Source organism: Schistocerca americana, chromosome 1 (assembly GCF_021461395.2).
Source record: "Schistocerca americana isolate TAMUIC-IGC-003095 chromosome 1, iqSchAmer2.1, whole genome shotgun sequence".
NCBI classification, from domain to species: domain Eukaryota; kingdom Metazoa; phylum Arthropoda; class Insecta; order Orthoptera; family Acrididae; genus Schistocerca; species Schistocerca americana.
In genome coordinates, this window is record NC_060119.1 from 1,067,104,021 (window position 1) to 1,067,120,559 (window position 16,539).

General features: G+C 41.3%; 1 protein-coding gene across 1 annotated transcript in view; it reads left to right on the top strand.

Moving 5' to 3' along the window:
• The window catches only part of LOC124549794 (guanylate cyclase 32E), an 828,442-nt gene that overhangs the window by 701,142 nt on the left and 110,761 nt on the right, over positions 1 to 16,539 (top strand). The window contains exon 16 of the mRNA XM_047125268.1: positions 3,231 to 3,420. Coding sequence (XP_046981224.1) covers positions 3,231 to 3,420 — 190 coding nt within the window. The remainder of the gene's footprint in view (positions 1 to 3,230; positions 3,421 to 16,539) is intronic.

Here is a 16,539-nt window from a genome sequence, read left to right on the forward strand (position 1 = left end):
GCGTTTCCGGACACATGTCCACATAACATCTTTTCTTTGTTTGTGTGTGAGGAATGTTTCCTGAAAGTTTGGCCGTACCTTTTTGCAACACCCTGTATAAGGAACCACTCTTATAATACAATGTTACAAAACCTCTGTCAAATACCAAATGGAAAGCGAACACTGTAGTGTTACTTGCGCTGACAAGCCAAAACATTGTGACAACTGCCCATCGCAACGTCGGATGCCGCCTGATGGCGTTTCGAGCACGTGACGCAGTAACAAAAGTACGTAAACGAAGCAGACACGGACAGGGGATCACCCTATTAAAGATATAGTTTACAAATGGTGAACTCCATTGAGATAAGCGACCCTGACAAAGGGCAGATTATTGTAACGCAGAGCTTGTGAACGAGTACACCGAAACCGGCGAAGCTGGTCGAATGTTCACGTGCTACTGTCGTCAGCATCTACAGAAAGAGGTAGAAGAACAGTGAAACTACCACTAGACGCTAAATGGTTGGACGTCCACGACTCTTCACATAACGTGGGGTTCGGAGGCTTGTCTGCTCTGTAAAGCAGGATAGATTCTCACAAAGATGCACGCACAAGTGTGAAAGACGTGCATATACCTTGCACTTCTTTCACTTATTTACGATTTACGATATTGCAGTCATTTTATTATCATTACTATTACGGCAATAGTATGCCTGCTGTTCTGCTGATTTTTTCAGTATGATAGCATAATAAAACTTGAGAGAGGATTGGAGCAAGCTACTTTTATTTTATCTCCATATTCAGCAGCCTCCATCAGCTAGCCACATTGGCTTTCTTTTTCCCGCGCTGACCTTTTAGCTTAGAATAATGGGCCGGTAGTTTGAACGACTTGGGAGCCGGCCGTGGTGGCCGAGCGGTTCTAGACGCTTCAGTCCGGAACCGCGAGACTGCTACGGTCGCAGGTTCGAATCCTGCCTCGGGCATGGATGTGTGAGATGTCCTTAGGTTGGTTAGGTTTACGTAGTTCTAAGTTCTAGGGGACTGATGACCTAAGATGTTAAGTCCCATAGTGCTCAGAGCCATTTGAACCATTCTGAACGACTTGGAGAATCCACAGTAGTCCTTCTTCTTACTCGTCTAAGTATTAGTACCAACCTGAAACTCAGTTTCTCCTGCTCGTTTGGCTCCGGAAAGAGACCCTGACGACTCCCTAACTAAATTATAACCAATCACGAGTCATTCCGCCAAGTCAGGAATGTCTGCTTGAACGGCAGCTAGTTCGGCGACAGTTCCGTACCGCCTGATTGACCGGCGAAAAATGCGCCAATTCCCACCCCCACAAGGCCCGGCTCTGTTGGAGCAACGGCCGGTAGGCGGTTAGCAGTCGTGAGGAGTAGGTGGCGAGATCCAGAAGAAGACGGTTGCAAGCTGGTAAGCATGCGTGCTCTTGCTAGGTTCAGAAGTGGATTGAGTCGCCAATACTTATTAAAGTGTTAGGTGATCTTTAATTTCGGAAGGATTTGCGCCTCATTGCTTTTATTTCTCCTTCGTTTTGCAATTTTGCTCTCGGACTTGGCGTCAGAGCTTGGTCGACTGCAGTATGCAAAGTATACGTGGGATTCTCTGTCACCACGTTCGGTATAATTCAACGCCCGTCGTAACTACTTCGCCTTCAGCGAATGTTTTTCCTTCTCCAATACTCCGTGATATTAGTGAACGTTTCATAACGGTCTTTGTGTGTTAGGTTTTCCCTTCTTTGTTACCCACGTGTGAACACGTGGCGAGTAGTTCTGCACGCGATATGTAAACTGAACCAGAAGTAGCATGGCCCGCATTTCTTCTTATTCGTATTCGTAAATCAAGGTGTTGCAGAATGATTTTTATGAATTTTATTAGTATACGGACGGGAGGCCGCTTTAATAACGTGCATCCACAAGTATTTTATAGTTTGCATTTTCAGTATATTTACGTATTAGCTACTGGATCCCGTCTCTTACCTTTCACTAACTATTAGAGTAAATTCTTGTCTGAATGGTCGGCTCCCACCTTTCCTTGCCCATTTCGAACGCTAGTATTGTGGGTGACTGTCGAATTTAGGCCATATCCCCCTATGCCCCCCAGTCTTGTATCAACGTCCATAGGTAACAAAATATGTATACTCAATAACTATATTTCGTTTGTAAAAGTGTAATTTCGATTTAAAATAAATTGTTGTGCTTTTAATCCGACTTTTAATGAAAAGTGTTAACCCCATTTATAGAGATATCAAGGAAATGCTAGCATTGCAAGGCCCCCTAGTTAAAAACGCTCCTCTTAAGATAATAAAATTAATTGTAATTCCAATGAGTAGTTTTTGTTTGATTGTGGTGGATAATTTTTATGCAGTCAGATAGACGATCCTTGCTCCAGGCCCTAATCCTTTCTGATGCGCCGACAACTCTTGTACGTAGTGATCTGTATGAAATTCAACCCCAGTCCTCCCTTCTAGATAAGGGAAAGTCACAATGATAGGGCAGTTGTGAGCAAAATCCACGTTATGTGGTGAAAAGGGAGGCTCTGCCATTCTCGATCCCTTTTATTGGGCAAGGCACCTCTTTTAAGTGTTTCGAAGCACATTCTTTATCGTAAATTGTTGAAAACGGAGCTCCGCAGCAAACAACCCTACGTGTTCACTTGCTGGCACAACGACTTCATCAGTTACGATTGCAATGGGTACGGGACCATCGGGATTCGACCGTGGATCAGTGGTAACGTGTCGGCTCTTCGGGTAAGTCACATTTTTCCTCCACAAACTCCGTGATTGAGGTAAACGGCTGCTCGAAACGTGCACCGCACCACGAACGCAAACTGGTGGGAGCAGTGTTATGCTTCGGGTGACATTCTCCTGCGCTTACATGGGACGTGTGGTAGTTACTGAAGACACGCTGACAGCCGCTAACCAGATGCATCCCTTCAAGCTTGATGTCTTCCCCAACGGCGATGTTATCTTTCATCAGTATGATTGTCCGCGTCTCTGAGCCAAAACAGTGCAAAAGCAGTTTCAGAGCATTACAGTGAACTAGCACTCGCGTTGATGTCTCGACATAAGATGATGACATTCGTCGAAACGTCGTAGTACCTCCACATTACAACAAGGCTAGAAATGCGACGGCTTTTCTCCATTTCCTTCCATTGACCCCTGATCTCAGTATTAGCTTAAGATCTTCTGAAGACTGTATAATTTTGGTTCTAAGATTGTGTGATTTCCTGCGCAGGGCTGCTGTTCCGTGCGCCTGAGCTGCTGCGCGCGCCGTCATGGGGCGGCGGCTCCCAGAAGGCGGACGTGTACGCCTTCGCCATGGTGCTGTTTGCCCTGCACGCCAGGCATCCCCCATGGGCAGAAGCCGGCCTAGCGCCGGCGGACGTGGTGAGGCGCGTCGCGGCCACAGAGGTACCGCCCTTCAGGTACAGTCTACTGTCTACACCGACCGCCCTTCAGGTATGGACCACTGTCGACATTGACAGAAGTGCCACCCTTCAGGTACTGACTACTGTCTACATTGCAGAGGTAACGGCCTTCATGTGCATACCATTGTCTACACTGACAGAAGTGCGCCCTTCAGGTACTGTCTTCTGTCTACACTGACAGAGATATTGCCCTTCAGGTATGGCCTACTGCCGACACTGACAAAAGTGCCACCCTTCAGGTACTGTCTACACCGACCGCCATTCAGGTATGCACCACTGTCGACACTGACAGAAGTGCCACCCTTCAGGTACTGACTACTGTCTACATTGCAGAGGTAACGGGCTTCAGGTGCGTACCACTGTCTACACTGACAGAAGTGCGCCCTTCAGGTACTGTCTTCTGTCTACACTGACAGAGATATTGCCCTTCAGGTATGGCCTACTGCCTACACTGACAGAAGTGCCACCCTTCAGGTACTGTCTACACCGACCACCCTTCAGGTATGGACCACTGTCGACACTGACAGAAGGCCCTTCAGGTACTGACTACTGTCTACATTGCAGAGGTAACGGCCTTCAGGTGCGTACCACTGTCTACACTGACAGAAGTGCGCCCTTCAGGTACTGTCTTCTGTCTACACTGACAGAGATATTGCCCTTCAAGTATAGCCTAATGTCTACACTGACAGAAGTGCCACCCTTCAGGTACTGTCTACATTGCAGAAGGCCCACCCTTCAGGTACTGTTTACAGTCTACATTGACAGGTACATACAGACATACGGTCTTGCTGGAGTCTTTCCCGCACAGATAACTGCATTGTATTGTATTTTATGTTAACCAGAGACCTAGAAACGACCTAGAGGCTCCGTCCCCGCCGCATCCGCAGTGGTCCACAACCCCACGACGACTACCGCAATCCACTTCACCCCTCCGCCGCCCCAAACCGAACCGAGGGTTATTGTGCGGTTCGGCCCCCGTTGGACCCCGCAGGGAACGTCTCATACCAGACGAGTGTAACCCCTATGTTTGTGTGGCAGAGTAATGGTGGTGTACGCGTACGTGGAGAACTTGTTTGCGCAGCAATCGCCAACATAGTGTAACTGAGGCGGAATAAGGGGAACCAGCCCGCATTCGCCGATGCAGATGGAAAACCGCCTAAAAACCATCCACAGACTGGCTGGTTCACCGGACCTCGACACAAATCCGCCGTGCGGATTCGTCCCGGGGACCAGGCGCTCCTTCCCGCCCGGAAAGCCGTGCCATAGACCGCACGGTCAACCGGTCGGGCGATAACCGCATACATCACACATAAAACAGATGGTATTTTTCTATGGTCTGTCCATAGTCCTGATATTCTTTCAGTTAGGCTTAGGTTTTATAGATATAGTACTGTCAGAAACACCTGCATTGCATTCTAATTAACAATGGATGCAGTTAAATTCTGTAACTGTTCCTTTACAGTGTGTAAAATAACAACCGATACCAGTCACAATAGAAGGTTTCGGGCTTGTGCTCCCCTTTAGGTAGTCTACATTCATGTGCATGTTTCCGTACTCAGTCTTGGAGATCATAATTTAAATGAAAAGCAGATAATGTGATAGTTATTAAAAGGACACAAATGAAACATTTGGAAGTGGCTAAACAACATGAGTTGGAAAATATTATAGTACTGACATATAGCTGGTTTATCCATATCGTTTTCACATCTCATTTATCACATTCCTAGGAACTTAAAAAGAACTTGCACTCACAATATCCAGCGTGTTTACATTGGAAAACAAAGATTATGGTCAAAGAGTTTAGTTCGAAGAAGTACAAAAATTTCAGCAAAGATAAAAGTCAGTTGTCAGCTGCATAATAAAATCTTTATTTGGTTCACTTTAATGGTTTCCACAGTTTGAACTGCCATGGTTGGCCGCATATTTGAAGTTCCTGTTAGTCAATCCGCTGTTGCCACAGAGCTTAACAACCTTGACTACATTGCCATCAACAATAGGCATGAGCCTAGTTTTGTGCAAAATGTATATAAAGCTAAATCTAGTAATCACAGCAATTCTTCTTTACCTAGTAAAGGTGGTGTCACTGGGAAAAAGTATTTTACAGTCCCTTTCCTATGGGATATGTCATATCGGATTGCCAAGTTGTTAAAAAAATACGATCTTAATGTCGCGTATTCAACTAATAATATCACTAAGTTGCTGTTTATGCATAACGAGAGACCTACAGCCGATAAATATCTCAAGTCTGGGATATATAAAATTCAGTGCAATGTGTTCCCGAGCTTTTATATGGGACAAACTTGGAAGGATTTTAAAATCCGTTTACGCAAGCACTTACCTAAGATGGTGAGAATTCGTATAAGTCAACTTTCGCAGAATATCTTAAAACTGAAAACACACTTACCCACCGCCATCTATACCCGATATGGAAAGTTTGCATATAGTCGACAATGGGTGCAAAATGAATCTTTTAGAAGGAGTTGAAATTTACATACATTCCCGCCTTAGCTCTAAGGATTTGCTGAGTGATCAACTCGCACTGAAAAAAAAAATTGTTTTTTGATTGTTTAGCTCCTCTGTTAAATAATTTACAGTGCCCCACTTCATATCTAACTCTTGTTGTATCTGATTACTCAGTCCAAGCTAGCTTGCGCACAGATTTTAAAGTAATTTTGTTAAATCTTTTCTATCCACTATGTACAAGTGGCATTTATGTAACATAGATTTCTTCGTTCTGGCGATGTTTACTCTTTATAACCACGAACAAATATTTATTTTTTAAGATGTAACGCTCACATGTTGACATTTAAATGCCTACCAAGAAGTATTATTTCCATCACACCAAGTTTTACTTAGCATCCAGGTATGTTGTAGACACGTTTACACACAGCAAACCAACTTGTAAACACACGCTGGGGCCGATCGCACGCCTTCGACTCGCCGACGTCCGCTTCCTACTGTCGCAGCCACACTGGAGCTCACGTAACTTCTGTTTCCACCGACCGAGGTGGCGCAGTGGTTAGCGCACTGAATTCGCCTTCGGCCATCCTGATTTAAGTTGGTCGTGGTTTCCCTAAATCACTTCGGGCAAATTCCGGGATGGTTCCTTTGAAAGGGCACGGCCGACTTCCTTCCCTCATCCGATGGGACAGATGATCTCGCTGTTTGGTCCCCTCCCCAAATCAATCAACCAACTTGCGTTTTCTGATAACGCGCGTCCAGCGGCCGGCCTCGTCCCCTGGACACTGAACAGTTCACCTTATCGCCGCTGTTACAGTGTCCCATGGCGCCATCATAAAATGGTAAAAAAAAAACTGAACAGTTTACCTTCTTTCGTTTATCCGTTTACATAATAATTGCGTTATTTTTGTATGTCTGGGCCATGGTAATTTTTTTTTGTTTGTTAACCATTATAAACGGTTTTACAAGGTTTAAAGCATACCTTCGCTTCAAAAGTCGCTTAATTTATTACAATTTGCATGTATACAATCGCTCCCACTTCGTATATAAGGTTTTTCAATTCTTTTCATGTCCTCAGTTTGGTCGCTGACTTTTCTCGCACATACTGTGTACGATGTGAAATTTAACATTAACTTTTTTGCCACTCATCGCACATACTATAGATCTTTAGAAATAACATTCTGTTTCATTGACTACGTAGCAAAGGTATGTTGTGCCTCTTAAGCTTAACTACACTGAAGAGCCAAAGAAACTGGTACCCCTGCATAATATCGCACTGGAGAAGTGCCGCAACACGACGTGGCATGGTCTCGACTAATGCCTGAAGTAATGCTGGAGGGAATTAACACCACGAATCCTGCAGGGCGGTCCATAAATCCGTAAGCTAACGACCTGGTGGACATCTATTCCGAACAGCACGTTGGAAGGCATCCCGGATATGCTCAATAATGTTCATGTCTGGGGAGTTTAGTGACCAGCAAAGTATTTAAACTCAGAAGAGTGTTCCTGGAGCCACTCTGCAGCAGTTCTGGACGTGTGGGGTGTCGCATTTACCTGCTGGAATTGCCCAAGTCCGTCGTAATGCACAATGGACATGAATGAATGCAGGGGATCAGACAGGATGCTTACGTACGTGTCACCTGCCAGAGTCGTATCTAGATGTATCAGTGTCTCATAATACTCCTGCTGCACAAGCCTCACACCATTACAGAGCCTCCACCAGCTTGAATAGTCCCCTGCTCATGTGCGAGACCATGGATTCATGAGCCTGTCTCCATACCCATACACGTCCATCCGCTCGACACAATTTGTAACGAGACTCGTCAGACCAGACAACATTTTTTCAGTCATTACAGTCCAATGTCGATGTTGACAGGCACAGGCGAGGCGTAAAAGTTGTGCAGTCATCAAAGGTACGCGAGTGGGCCTTCGGCTCCATATCGATGATGTTTCATTGAATGGGTCGCACGCTGACACTTGATGGCCCTACACTGAAATCTGCTGGCATTTGCTGAAGGATTGCTCTTCTGTCACGTTGAACAATTCTCTTCAGTCGTCGTTGGTCCCGTTCACGCAGGATCTTTTCCCGGCCGTAGCGATGTTTTACCGGATTCCTGATATTCACGGTACACTAGTGAAATGGTCGTACGGGAAAACCCCACTTCATTGGTACCTCGGAGATACTGTTTCCCATCGCTTGTGGGCAGACTATTACGCCACGTTCGAACTCACTTAAATCTTGATAACCTACCATTGTAGCAGCAGTAATCGATCTAACAACTGCTCTGGATACTTGTCTTATAGACGTGTTGCCGACCGCAGCGCCGTATTCTGCCTGTTTACACATCTCTGTATTTGAATAGGCATGCTTCAGTGTATTTTACATCTGTTTTAACAACCCTGTTTTACTTCTTCTGCTCAACCTTTGTGCATTTGATTTCAACAAACCTGCGGTATATGCCTATTTTTTGCCAATTATTTGTAGGACACTAACGTCTGATTATTATTTTGATGCTGGTTTACCAATGATTTCATCCATTGCACTTTTGAAGATGACAGGCTAAACTCTGAAAACTGGTAAAGTGAACAAAATAAATGTTTTCTTGTGCAGCTCACGACTGACATATTTGTTGAAATATTCAGCAGCATCTGAACTTCACCAATGAACAAATCATAAGTACATAATTGTTTCACATACAGGTACAAGACGATATTACAAATTGTTGTTGTTGTTGTGGTCTTCAGTCCTGAGACTGGTTTGATGCAGCTCTCCATGCTACTCTATCCTGTGCAAGCTTCTTCATCTCCCAGTACCTACTGCAACCTACATCCTTCTGAATCTGCTTAGTGTATTGATCTCTTGGTCTCCGTCTACGATTTTCACCCTCCACGCTGCCCTCCAATGCTAAATTTGTGATCCCTTGATGCCTCAAAACATGTCCTACCAACCGATCCCTTCTTCTGGTCAAGTTGTGCCACAAACTTCTCTTCTCCCCAATCCTATTCAATACCTCCTCATTAGTTACGTGATCTACCCACTTTATCTTCAGCATTCTTCTGTAGCACCACATTTCGAAAGCTTCTATTCTCTTCTTGTCCAAACTGGTTATCGTCCATGTTTCACTTCCATACGTGGCTACACTCCATACAAATACTTTCAGAAACGACTTCCTGACACTTAAATCTATACTCGATGTTAACAAATTTCTCTTCTTCAGAAACGATTTCCTTGTCATTGCCAGTCTACATTTTATATCCTCTCTACTTCGACCATCATCAGTTATTTTACTCCCTAAATAGCAAAACTCCTTTACTACTTTAAGTGTCTCATTTCCTAATCTAATCCCCTCAGCATCACCCGATTTAATTTGACTACATTCCATTATCCTTATTTTGCTTTTGTTGATGTTCATCTTATATCCTCCTTTCAAGACACTGTCCATTCCGTTCAACTGCTCTTCCAAGTCCTTTGCTGTTCTGACAGAATTACAATGTCATCGGCGAACCTCAAAGTTTTTACTTCTTCTCCATGAATTTTAATACCTACTCCGAATTTTTCTTTTGTTTCCTTTACTGCTTGCTCAATATACAGATTGAATAACATCGGGGAGAGGCTACAACCCTGTCTCACTCCTTTCCCAACCACTGCTTCCCTTTCATGCCCCTCGACTCTTATAACTGCCATCTGGTTTCTGTACAAATTGTAAATAGCCTTTCGCTCCCTGTATTTTACCCCTGCCACCTTCAGAATTTGAAAGAGAGTATTCCAGTTAACGTTGTCAAAAGCTTTCTCTAAGTCTACAAATGCTAGAAACGTAGGTTTGCCTTTTCTTAATCTTTCTTCTAAGATAAGTCGTAAGGTTAGTATTGCCTCACGTGTTCCAACATTTCTACGGAATCCAAACTGATCTTCCCCGAGGTCCGCTTCTACCAGTTTTTCCATTCGTCTGTAAAGAATTCGCGTTAGTATTTTGCAGCTGTGACTTATTAAACTGATAGTTCGGTAATTTTCACGTCTGTCAACACCTGCTTTCTTTGGGATTGGAATTATTATATTCTTCTTGAAGTCTGTGGGTATTTCGCCTGTCTCATACATCTTGCTCACCAGATGGTAGAGTTTTGTCATGACTGGCTCTCCCAAGGCCATCAGTAGTTCTAATGGAATGTTGTCTACTCCCGGGTCCTTGTTTCGACTCAGGTTTTTCAGTGCTCTGTCAAACTCTTCACGCAGTATCATATCTCCCATTTCATCTTCATCTACATTCTCTTCCATTTCCATAATATTGTCCTCAAGTACATCGCCCTTGTATAAACCCTCTATATACTCCTTCCACCTTTCTGCCTTCCCTTCTTTGCTTAGAATTGGGTTGCCATCTGAGCTCTTGATATTCATTCAAGTGGTTCTCTTCTCTCCAAAGGTCTCTTTAACTTTCCTGTAGGCAGTATCTATCTTACCCCTAGTGAGACAAGCCTCTACATCCTTACATTTGTCCTCTAGCCATCCCTGCTTAGCCATTTTGCACTTCCTGTCGAGCTCATTTTTGAGACGTTTGTATTCCTTTTTGCCTGCTTCATTTACTGCATTTTTATATTTTCTCCTTTCATCAATTAAATTCAATATTTCTTCTGTTACCCAAGGATTTCTATTAGCCCTCGTCTTTTTACCTACTTGATCCTCTGCTGCCTTCACTACTTCATCCCTCAGAGCTACCCATTCTTCTTCTACTGTATTTCTTTCCCCCATTCCTGTCAACTGTTCCCTTATGCTCTCCCTGAAACTCTGTACAACCTCTGGTTCTTTCAGTTTATCCAGGTCCCATCTCCTTAAATTCCCACCTTTTTGCATTTTCTTCAGTTTTAATCTGCAGCTCATAACCAATAGATTGTGGTCAGAATCCACATCTGCCCCTGGAAATGTCTTACAATTTAAAACCTGGTTCCTAAATCTGTCTTACCATTATGTAATCTATCTGATACCTTTTAGTATCTCCAGGATTGTTCCAGCTATACAACCTTCTTTCATGATTCTTGAACCAAGTGTTAGCTATGATTAAGTTATGCTCTGTGCAAAATTCTACCAGGCGGCTTCCTCTTTCATTTCTTCCCCCCAATCCATATTCACCTACTACGTTTCCTTCTCTCCCTTTTCCTACACTCGAATTCCAGTCCCCCATGACTATTAAATTTTCGTCTCCCTTCACTACCTGAATAATTTCTTTTATCTCGTCGTACATGTCATCAATTTCTTCATCATCTGCAGAGCTAGTTGGCATATAAACTTGTACTAGTGTAGTAGGCATGGGCTTTGTGTCTATCTTGGCCACAATAATGCGTTCACTACGATGTTTGTAGTAGCTAACCCGCACTCCTATTTTTCTATTCATTATTAAACCTACTCCTGCATTACCCCTATTTGATTTTGTATTTATAATCCTGTAATCACCTGACCAAAAGTCTTGTTCCTACTGCCACCGAACTTCACTAATTCCCACTATATCTAACTTTAACCCATCCATTTCCCTTTTTAAATTTTCTAACCTACCTGCCCGATTAAGGGATCTGACATTCCACGCTCCGATCCGTAGAATGCCAGTTTTCTTTCTCCTGATAACGACGTCCTCTTGAGTAGTCCCCGCCCGGAGATCCGAATGGGGGACTATTTTACCTCCGGAATATTTTACCCAAGAGGACGCCATCATCATTTAATCATACAGTAAAGCTGCATGTCCTCGGGAGAAATTACAAATTATGAAAACGAAAATGTTACATGACTGTGGAACCACATTTATAAATTTCATACGAGGCAACCAATCTTTTTCGTAACAGTGGCATTCATATGTCCTTCAGCACTAACAATAAATTTCAGCACCAAATCATTCACTCTAACAAGATGAATAGCAAATGTCACAGCAAATCAGATTTTACAGAATTTTATGTGACAACTGCCCACAATTCTATATAATCCATACAGGAAGGAGATTCGCCATATGATACCAGGAACACATAGATGCCTTCATTCTAAATGATTTTTATAAATCCATTTTTGCAACACATCTGAAAGAAAGGGACCATTCAGCCACAGCCATTAAGGATACAGGGTACTTATGGAATAGAAGAATTGAAATTTTTTTATGACTTTATTAAATTCTATAGTCCTTCCTGATTACACTGATATATACATTATAGGGTTTCAAATGAAAAATGACCTATACATACCTATTTTTAAAGTTGCGGTCATGTGTGCCGCCACGCCCCCTTGTGTCTGTTGCAGAAAGCTGTATTATTTCGAAAAGAGCTGTGAACTTTCTGTTTATAGTGATTATACGTATGATACATTGTGTATGTTGGTAACATGGCAGGTTTTTAATGTCTGTAAATGATTATCTTTGCTAGTATTTACTTTTGTTCGCTAAAGCAGTTTCTTCAATTGTTACTGAATGTTTTTTGCCCAAGTGCTACATATATTTGTGGAAGTGCATATCATTTAGTCTGCAATAATTACGAACTATGCCACGCATCAAAAAATTAAATAAAGGAAATTCCGAGGTAACCAATTCACAAACAGAACAAGCCACACTGTTGAAAGTAACCTGTGTATCAGTTCTTCAAGGAAGAAACTCCCACATGTCACGCCTCCTGGTGATTCAAATTTTTGTGTTAACAATGATCCTGTTTGTAGTGGATTTGTTGTTGTTGATGTGGGCATCGTATCTTCTTTGATAAAGGAAGTGGCGAAATGTAAACAATGTGATGGTGTAGGCTGTCTGGAAATAACTGAACAACAAAGAAGCAGGAAGGGTTTAGCGTCAAAATTGGTTGTTCTGTGTAGATTCTGAAATAAATCTACCTTGGAAACGACTTCGAACATAGTGTATAATTCATATGATGTGAATTTGAAGTTCGTGTATGCAATGCGTGCAATGGGAAATGGAAAACAAAGGCTGCTCAAACGTTTTATGGTTTGATGGACCTTCCTCCTCCTCTCAGTCGGTTCAGCAAGGACATGAAAATACTTTTATATGCCTTGACGGTTGTGTGTAAAGCATCTATGAAACGTGCAGTGTAAATATTAGTGGAACCAGGGAAATTTCTGTTGCACTTGATGGGACATTGCAACGCCAAAGACATCGTTCCTTGAGTGGTGTTGTAAGTGCTACTTCTCTGGAGAATGGAAAAGCTGTTGATGCTGAGTGCTTATCTAAGTACTGGCACACCTGCCATGGTAACACTGAAGAACATATTGAACATTAGTGTTCTAAGAATTATGATGGTTACCGTGGAGATGGCGATGGGGACTCTAAAGCTTTCTATAAAATTAATGAATGCGATGATTATGGTGATACCTTGGTAACAAAACTGGAAGTGTTGTGGACATGTGCAAAAGAGGATGGGTGCTAGATTGAGGACGCTACGAAGAGAAATGAAAGGAAGGTTGCTATCTGATGGAAAATCTCTGTCTGGCTGAGGCAGATTGACAGAAACTGAAATAGGCCTTCTTCAGAGTTATTTTGGACTGGCCATTAGACGAACTGCACCTCTTAATGAAATCACATCAATGAGAAAAGCTGTATGGGCCACCTACTTTCATAAGTTGTCCACAACTTTCGTAAGTTGTCCTTAATAAAATATGTCCTAAATAATATATCTCTTTTTCCAACAAACAGCTCAGTTCATACTTACAATACCAGGAACAAAAATGATCTGCTCAAGGACTTAGAACCACTTACTTTAGTTCAAAAAGAGCTCCACTACTCAGGAACACTCACCTTCAATAATTTGCCAGCATATATAAACAAATTAATTACAAATAAAGATCAGTTTAAAAGGAGCCCGAAAAACTTATTAGTGGCCAACTCCTTCTACACCATTGACGAATTTTTTTATAGAAATAAATGATGTGGTGTATATATTCATGCTATTAGTATCAGCTTAAAAAAACTGACATGTTCCACATCCACAAGGATCTCCTCAGCACGGATCTATGGAACGAAAAACTAATCTAATCTAATCTAATCTCAGATGACCACCCTGTTCACGGACTTTGCCCGAAAGGAGCAGATTCTTGGTGTGATTACCAAAAAGCAAAAGAAAGTGGTCAAATATACCATTATAAGCATTCTCTTCCTGAACCTGTTATGAATGAAATAAAACTAAGTTTTAGAGACCTAAGTGATCCTGTTTTGCTCAGTAAATGTCTTGATGGGGGCCCTCAGAATACAAATGAAAGTTTCAACCATGGCATATGGGAAAGATTACCCAAGAATGTTTTTGCAGCACTAAATGCATTAAAAGTTGGTGTACTAGATGCAGTGATATGTTTCAATGATGGAGTGATAGGCAGGTTGGAAGTCCTGTGAAATTGAGACATATAATGTGGCTCTAATATTGAAGATCAATTGCTTCATGAAGCTGAAATATTCGCTCTTCAAGTATCCAAAGAGGCAAGAAGTGGTGAAAGGAATGCCAAGAGGAAGCTTGAAGATGAAGAAATGCTGCAGGATGAAGACTATCCTTCAGGAATGTCCTGGGGCACAATTTAATTCGACTCATATCTTCATTCGCAATATCCCACAAGTTATATTGTTCAGAATTCAGGTACAAGTATTTCCTTAAGTTTATAAAGCATTGCCCTAATTTTTTTATAGTCCATACTTATATAGTAGACCTAAGCTTTATTGCATAATCAACTAAATTATAGAAAAAGTTACATTTTTATTAGGAAAAAATATAAAAATTAAAATGTAAGATGTAATGTGATATTTTTTATCCTTGTAATTTGCGTAATAGGTGGAATTAAATAGGTCTAGTACCTCAGCCATCATGTCATGCACATCTGGTAAAAATTTGATCTTCTTCAAATGTATAACATTGGATTAAATTGTAACTCAATTTCAGGAAGCATTCTGGAAAAAAAATTGCTTAAATTTCTTTGTAATTTTTAATAACACTAAGCAGGTTCAAAAATATTCAAAATACTCCTAATTTGTTTAGAAAGTGTGCTGCATTACTTGATAACAAAAAAATCTGTAAAACATGTATTATAAACAGTACCTGAAAGAAATAGGTGTTGATTTTTACGTAAAATTGAACCATAAAAGTACCCTGTATCCCTAAAGACAACTTGCAGATATTACACACTGCCAGAAAAGGAAAGAAAGTGAATCTTCTTGAAGAACTCGAGATTTACATCCATAGCTCCAAATTACCACAACTAATTCTCAATGACCAAGTAGTTCTCACAAAAATAACATTTCTACATATCTTTAATAAAATATTTTATAAATGAAGAAGAATAAGTCATAGTCGCCTCTCAGTCAGTAATTTTTGAAAACAATATACTCGTACATACTTAACCTTGTATAATTTGGTAGCAAGCATTCTATATTTTTTAATAACAGTGTGGTTCCACAATCACATAAAAATTTCATTTCCATGATTTTAATAGCCGTCATGTTTCTGTATGCGTAACATCTCTGTACTTCTTTGACCTAATCTGTTTGAACATAATCTCTGTTGTCCAACGTAAACTAGGGGGACTTCGCGAGTGCATGTGCTTCTGAAGTTACTAGCATCTAAGGAGCCACCACGTTATAAAAGTCATAATATAGAAGCACCAATAGTTAGCATTTTGAATATTAGACTAAACGTGCGAAAAACTAAATGTTTTTTATAAAAAAAAAATGTAAATGAAGTGGGAAAACAATGTGAATACACCAGCTGTATGTAAGTACTATAATACTTCACAAGTCATACTGATAAGCCACTTCAAAATGTTTCATTTGTGTGTATTTAGTTATCATCATATTATTTGCTTTTGTCTTAAACAGTGACCTCGTGTAGTGATCATGGATACGTGTAGATGAATGTATATCACCTGAAGATGGACACAAGGCCGAAATCGGTCGTATGTAAAATAAAAATCACCTTCTGTTGTGACTAATAGCGTTTATTATTCTACACGCTGCATTTAAATGATAGGTACAGATAGCTGGAATGGGGAGGGGGAGTAGTACTTTAGTGGCTTGGGAGAAATTATTGACTCTTACAGAGTTTAATTTTTGGTCCACTCTTTTTCTTTAATGCGAATTACCTTCCAGTCTACATACATAAAGCAGAGGTAGTGTATTTTTCAAACGATAAACATTTTTTTGAAAAGTCATATTTCAGACTAGCAGTTCCAATCAACTGGTCGTTAACAGGAAGTGGCCTACCATAAAATTATTTTCGACTGTCCATTTCTGTTTTGAAATATGAATTTTTTCAAATATTGTTAAACTTTTTTCCTAAGCCCGGTAGCGGCCACGCTGCGGAACAAATTAACGCCATCTACAGCAAACAAAAAACAAAACAAAAAAATACTAATGAGCGTGGGAACTAGATCGATGCAACCTGAAACACAACACCCCAACAACGTTTTCACCACCGCACAGTTGTTATGCTACACAGTAAAAATTGCATCACAGTTCGTATTTGCTTGAAGGACTCTGTCCTGAAATCAAGCTCCCAATCCTTTATTTCTGTATCAAGGAGAATAATGTCCTTAAAAGCAAAACTTAATTTAATCCGTTCATCCAGTATAATGTTTAGCTTATCAGCAAGTCAAGCTTTTGTTCTCATGTTTATGAAGTATCGTTCTATGATGTGACACAGCATTAT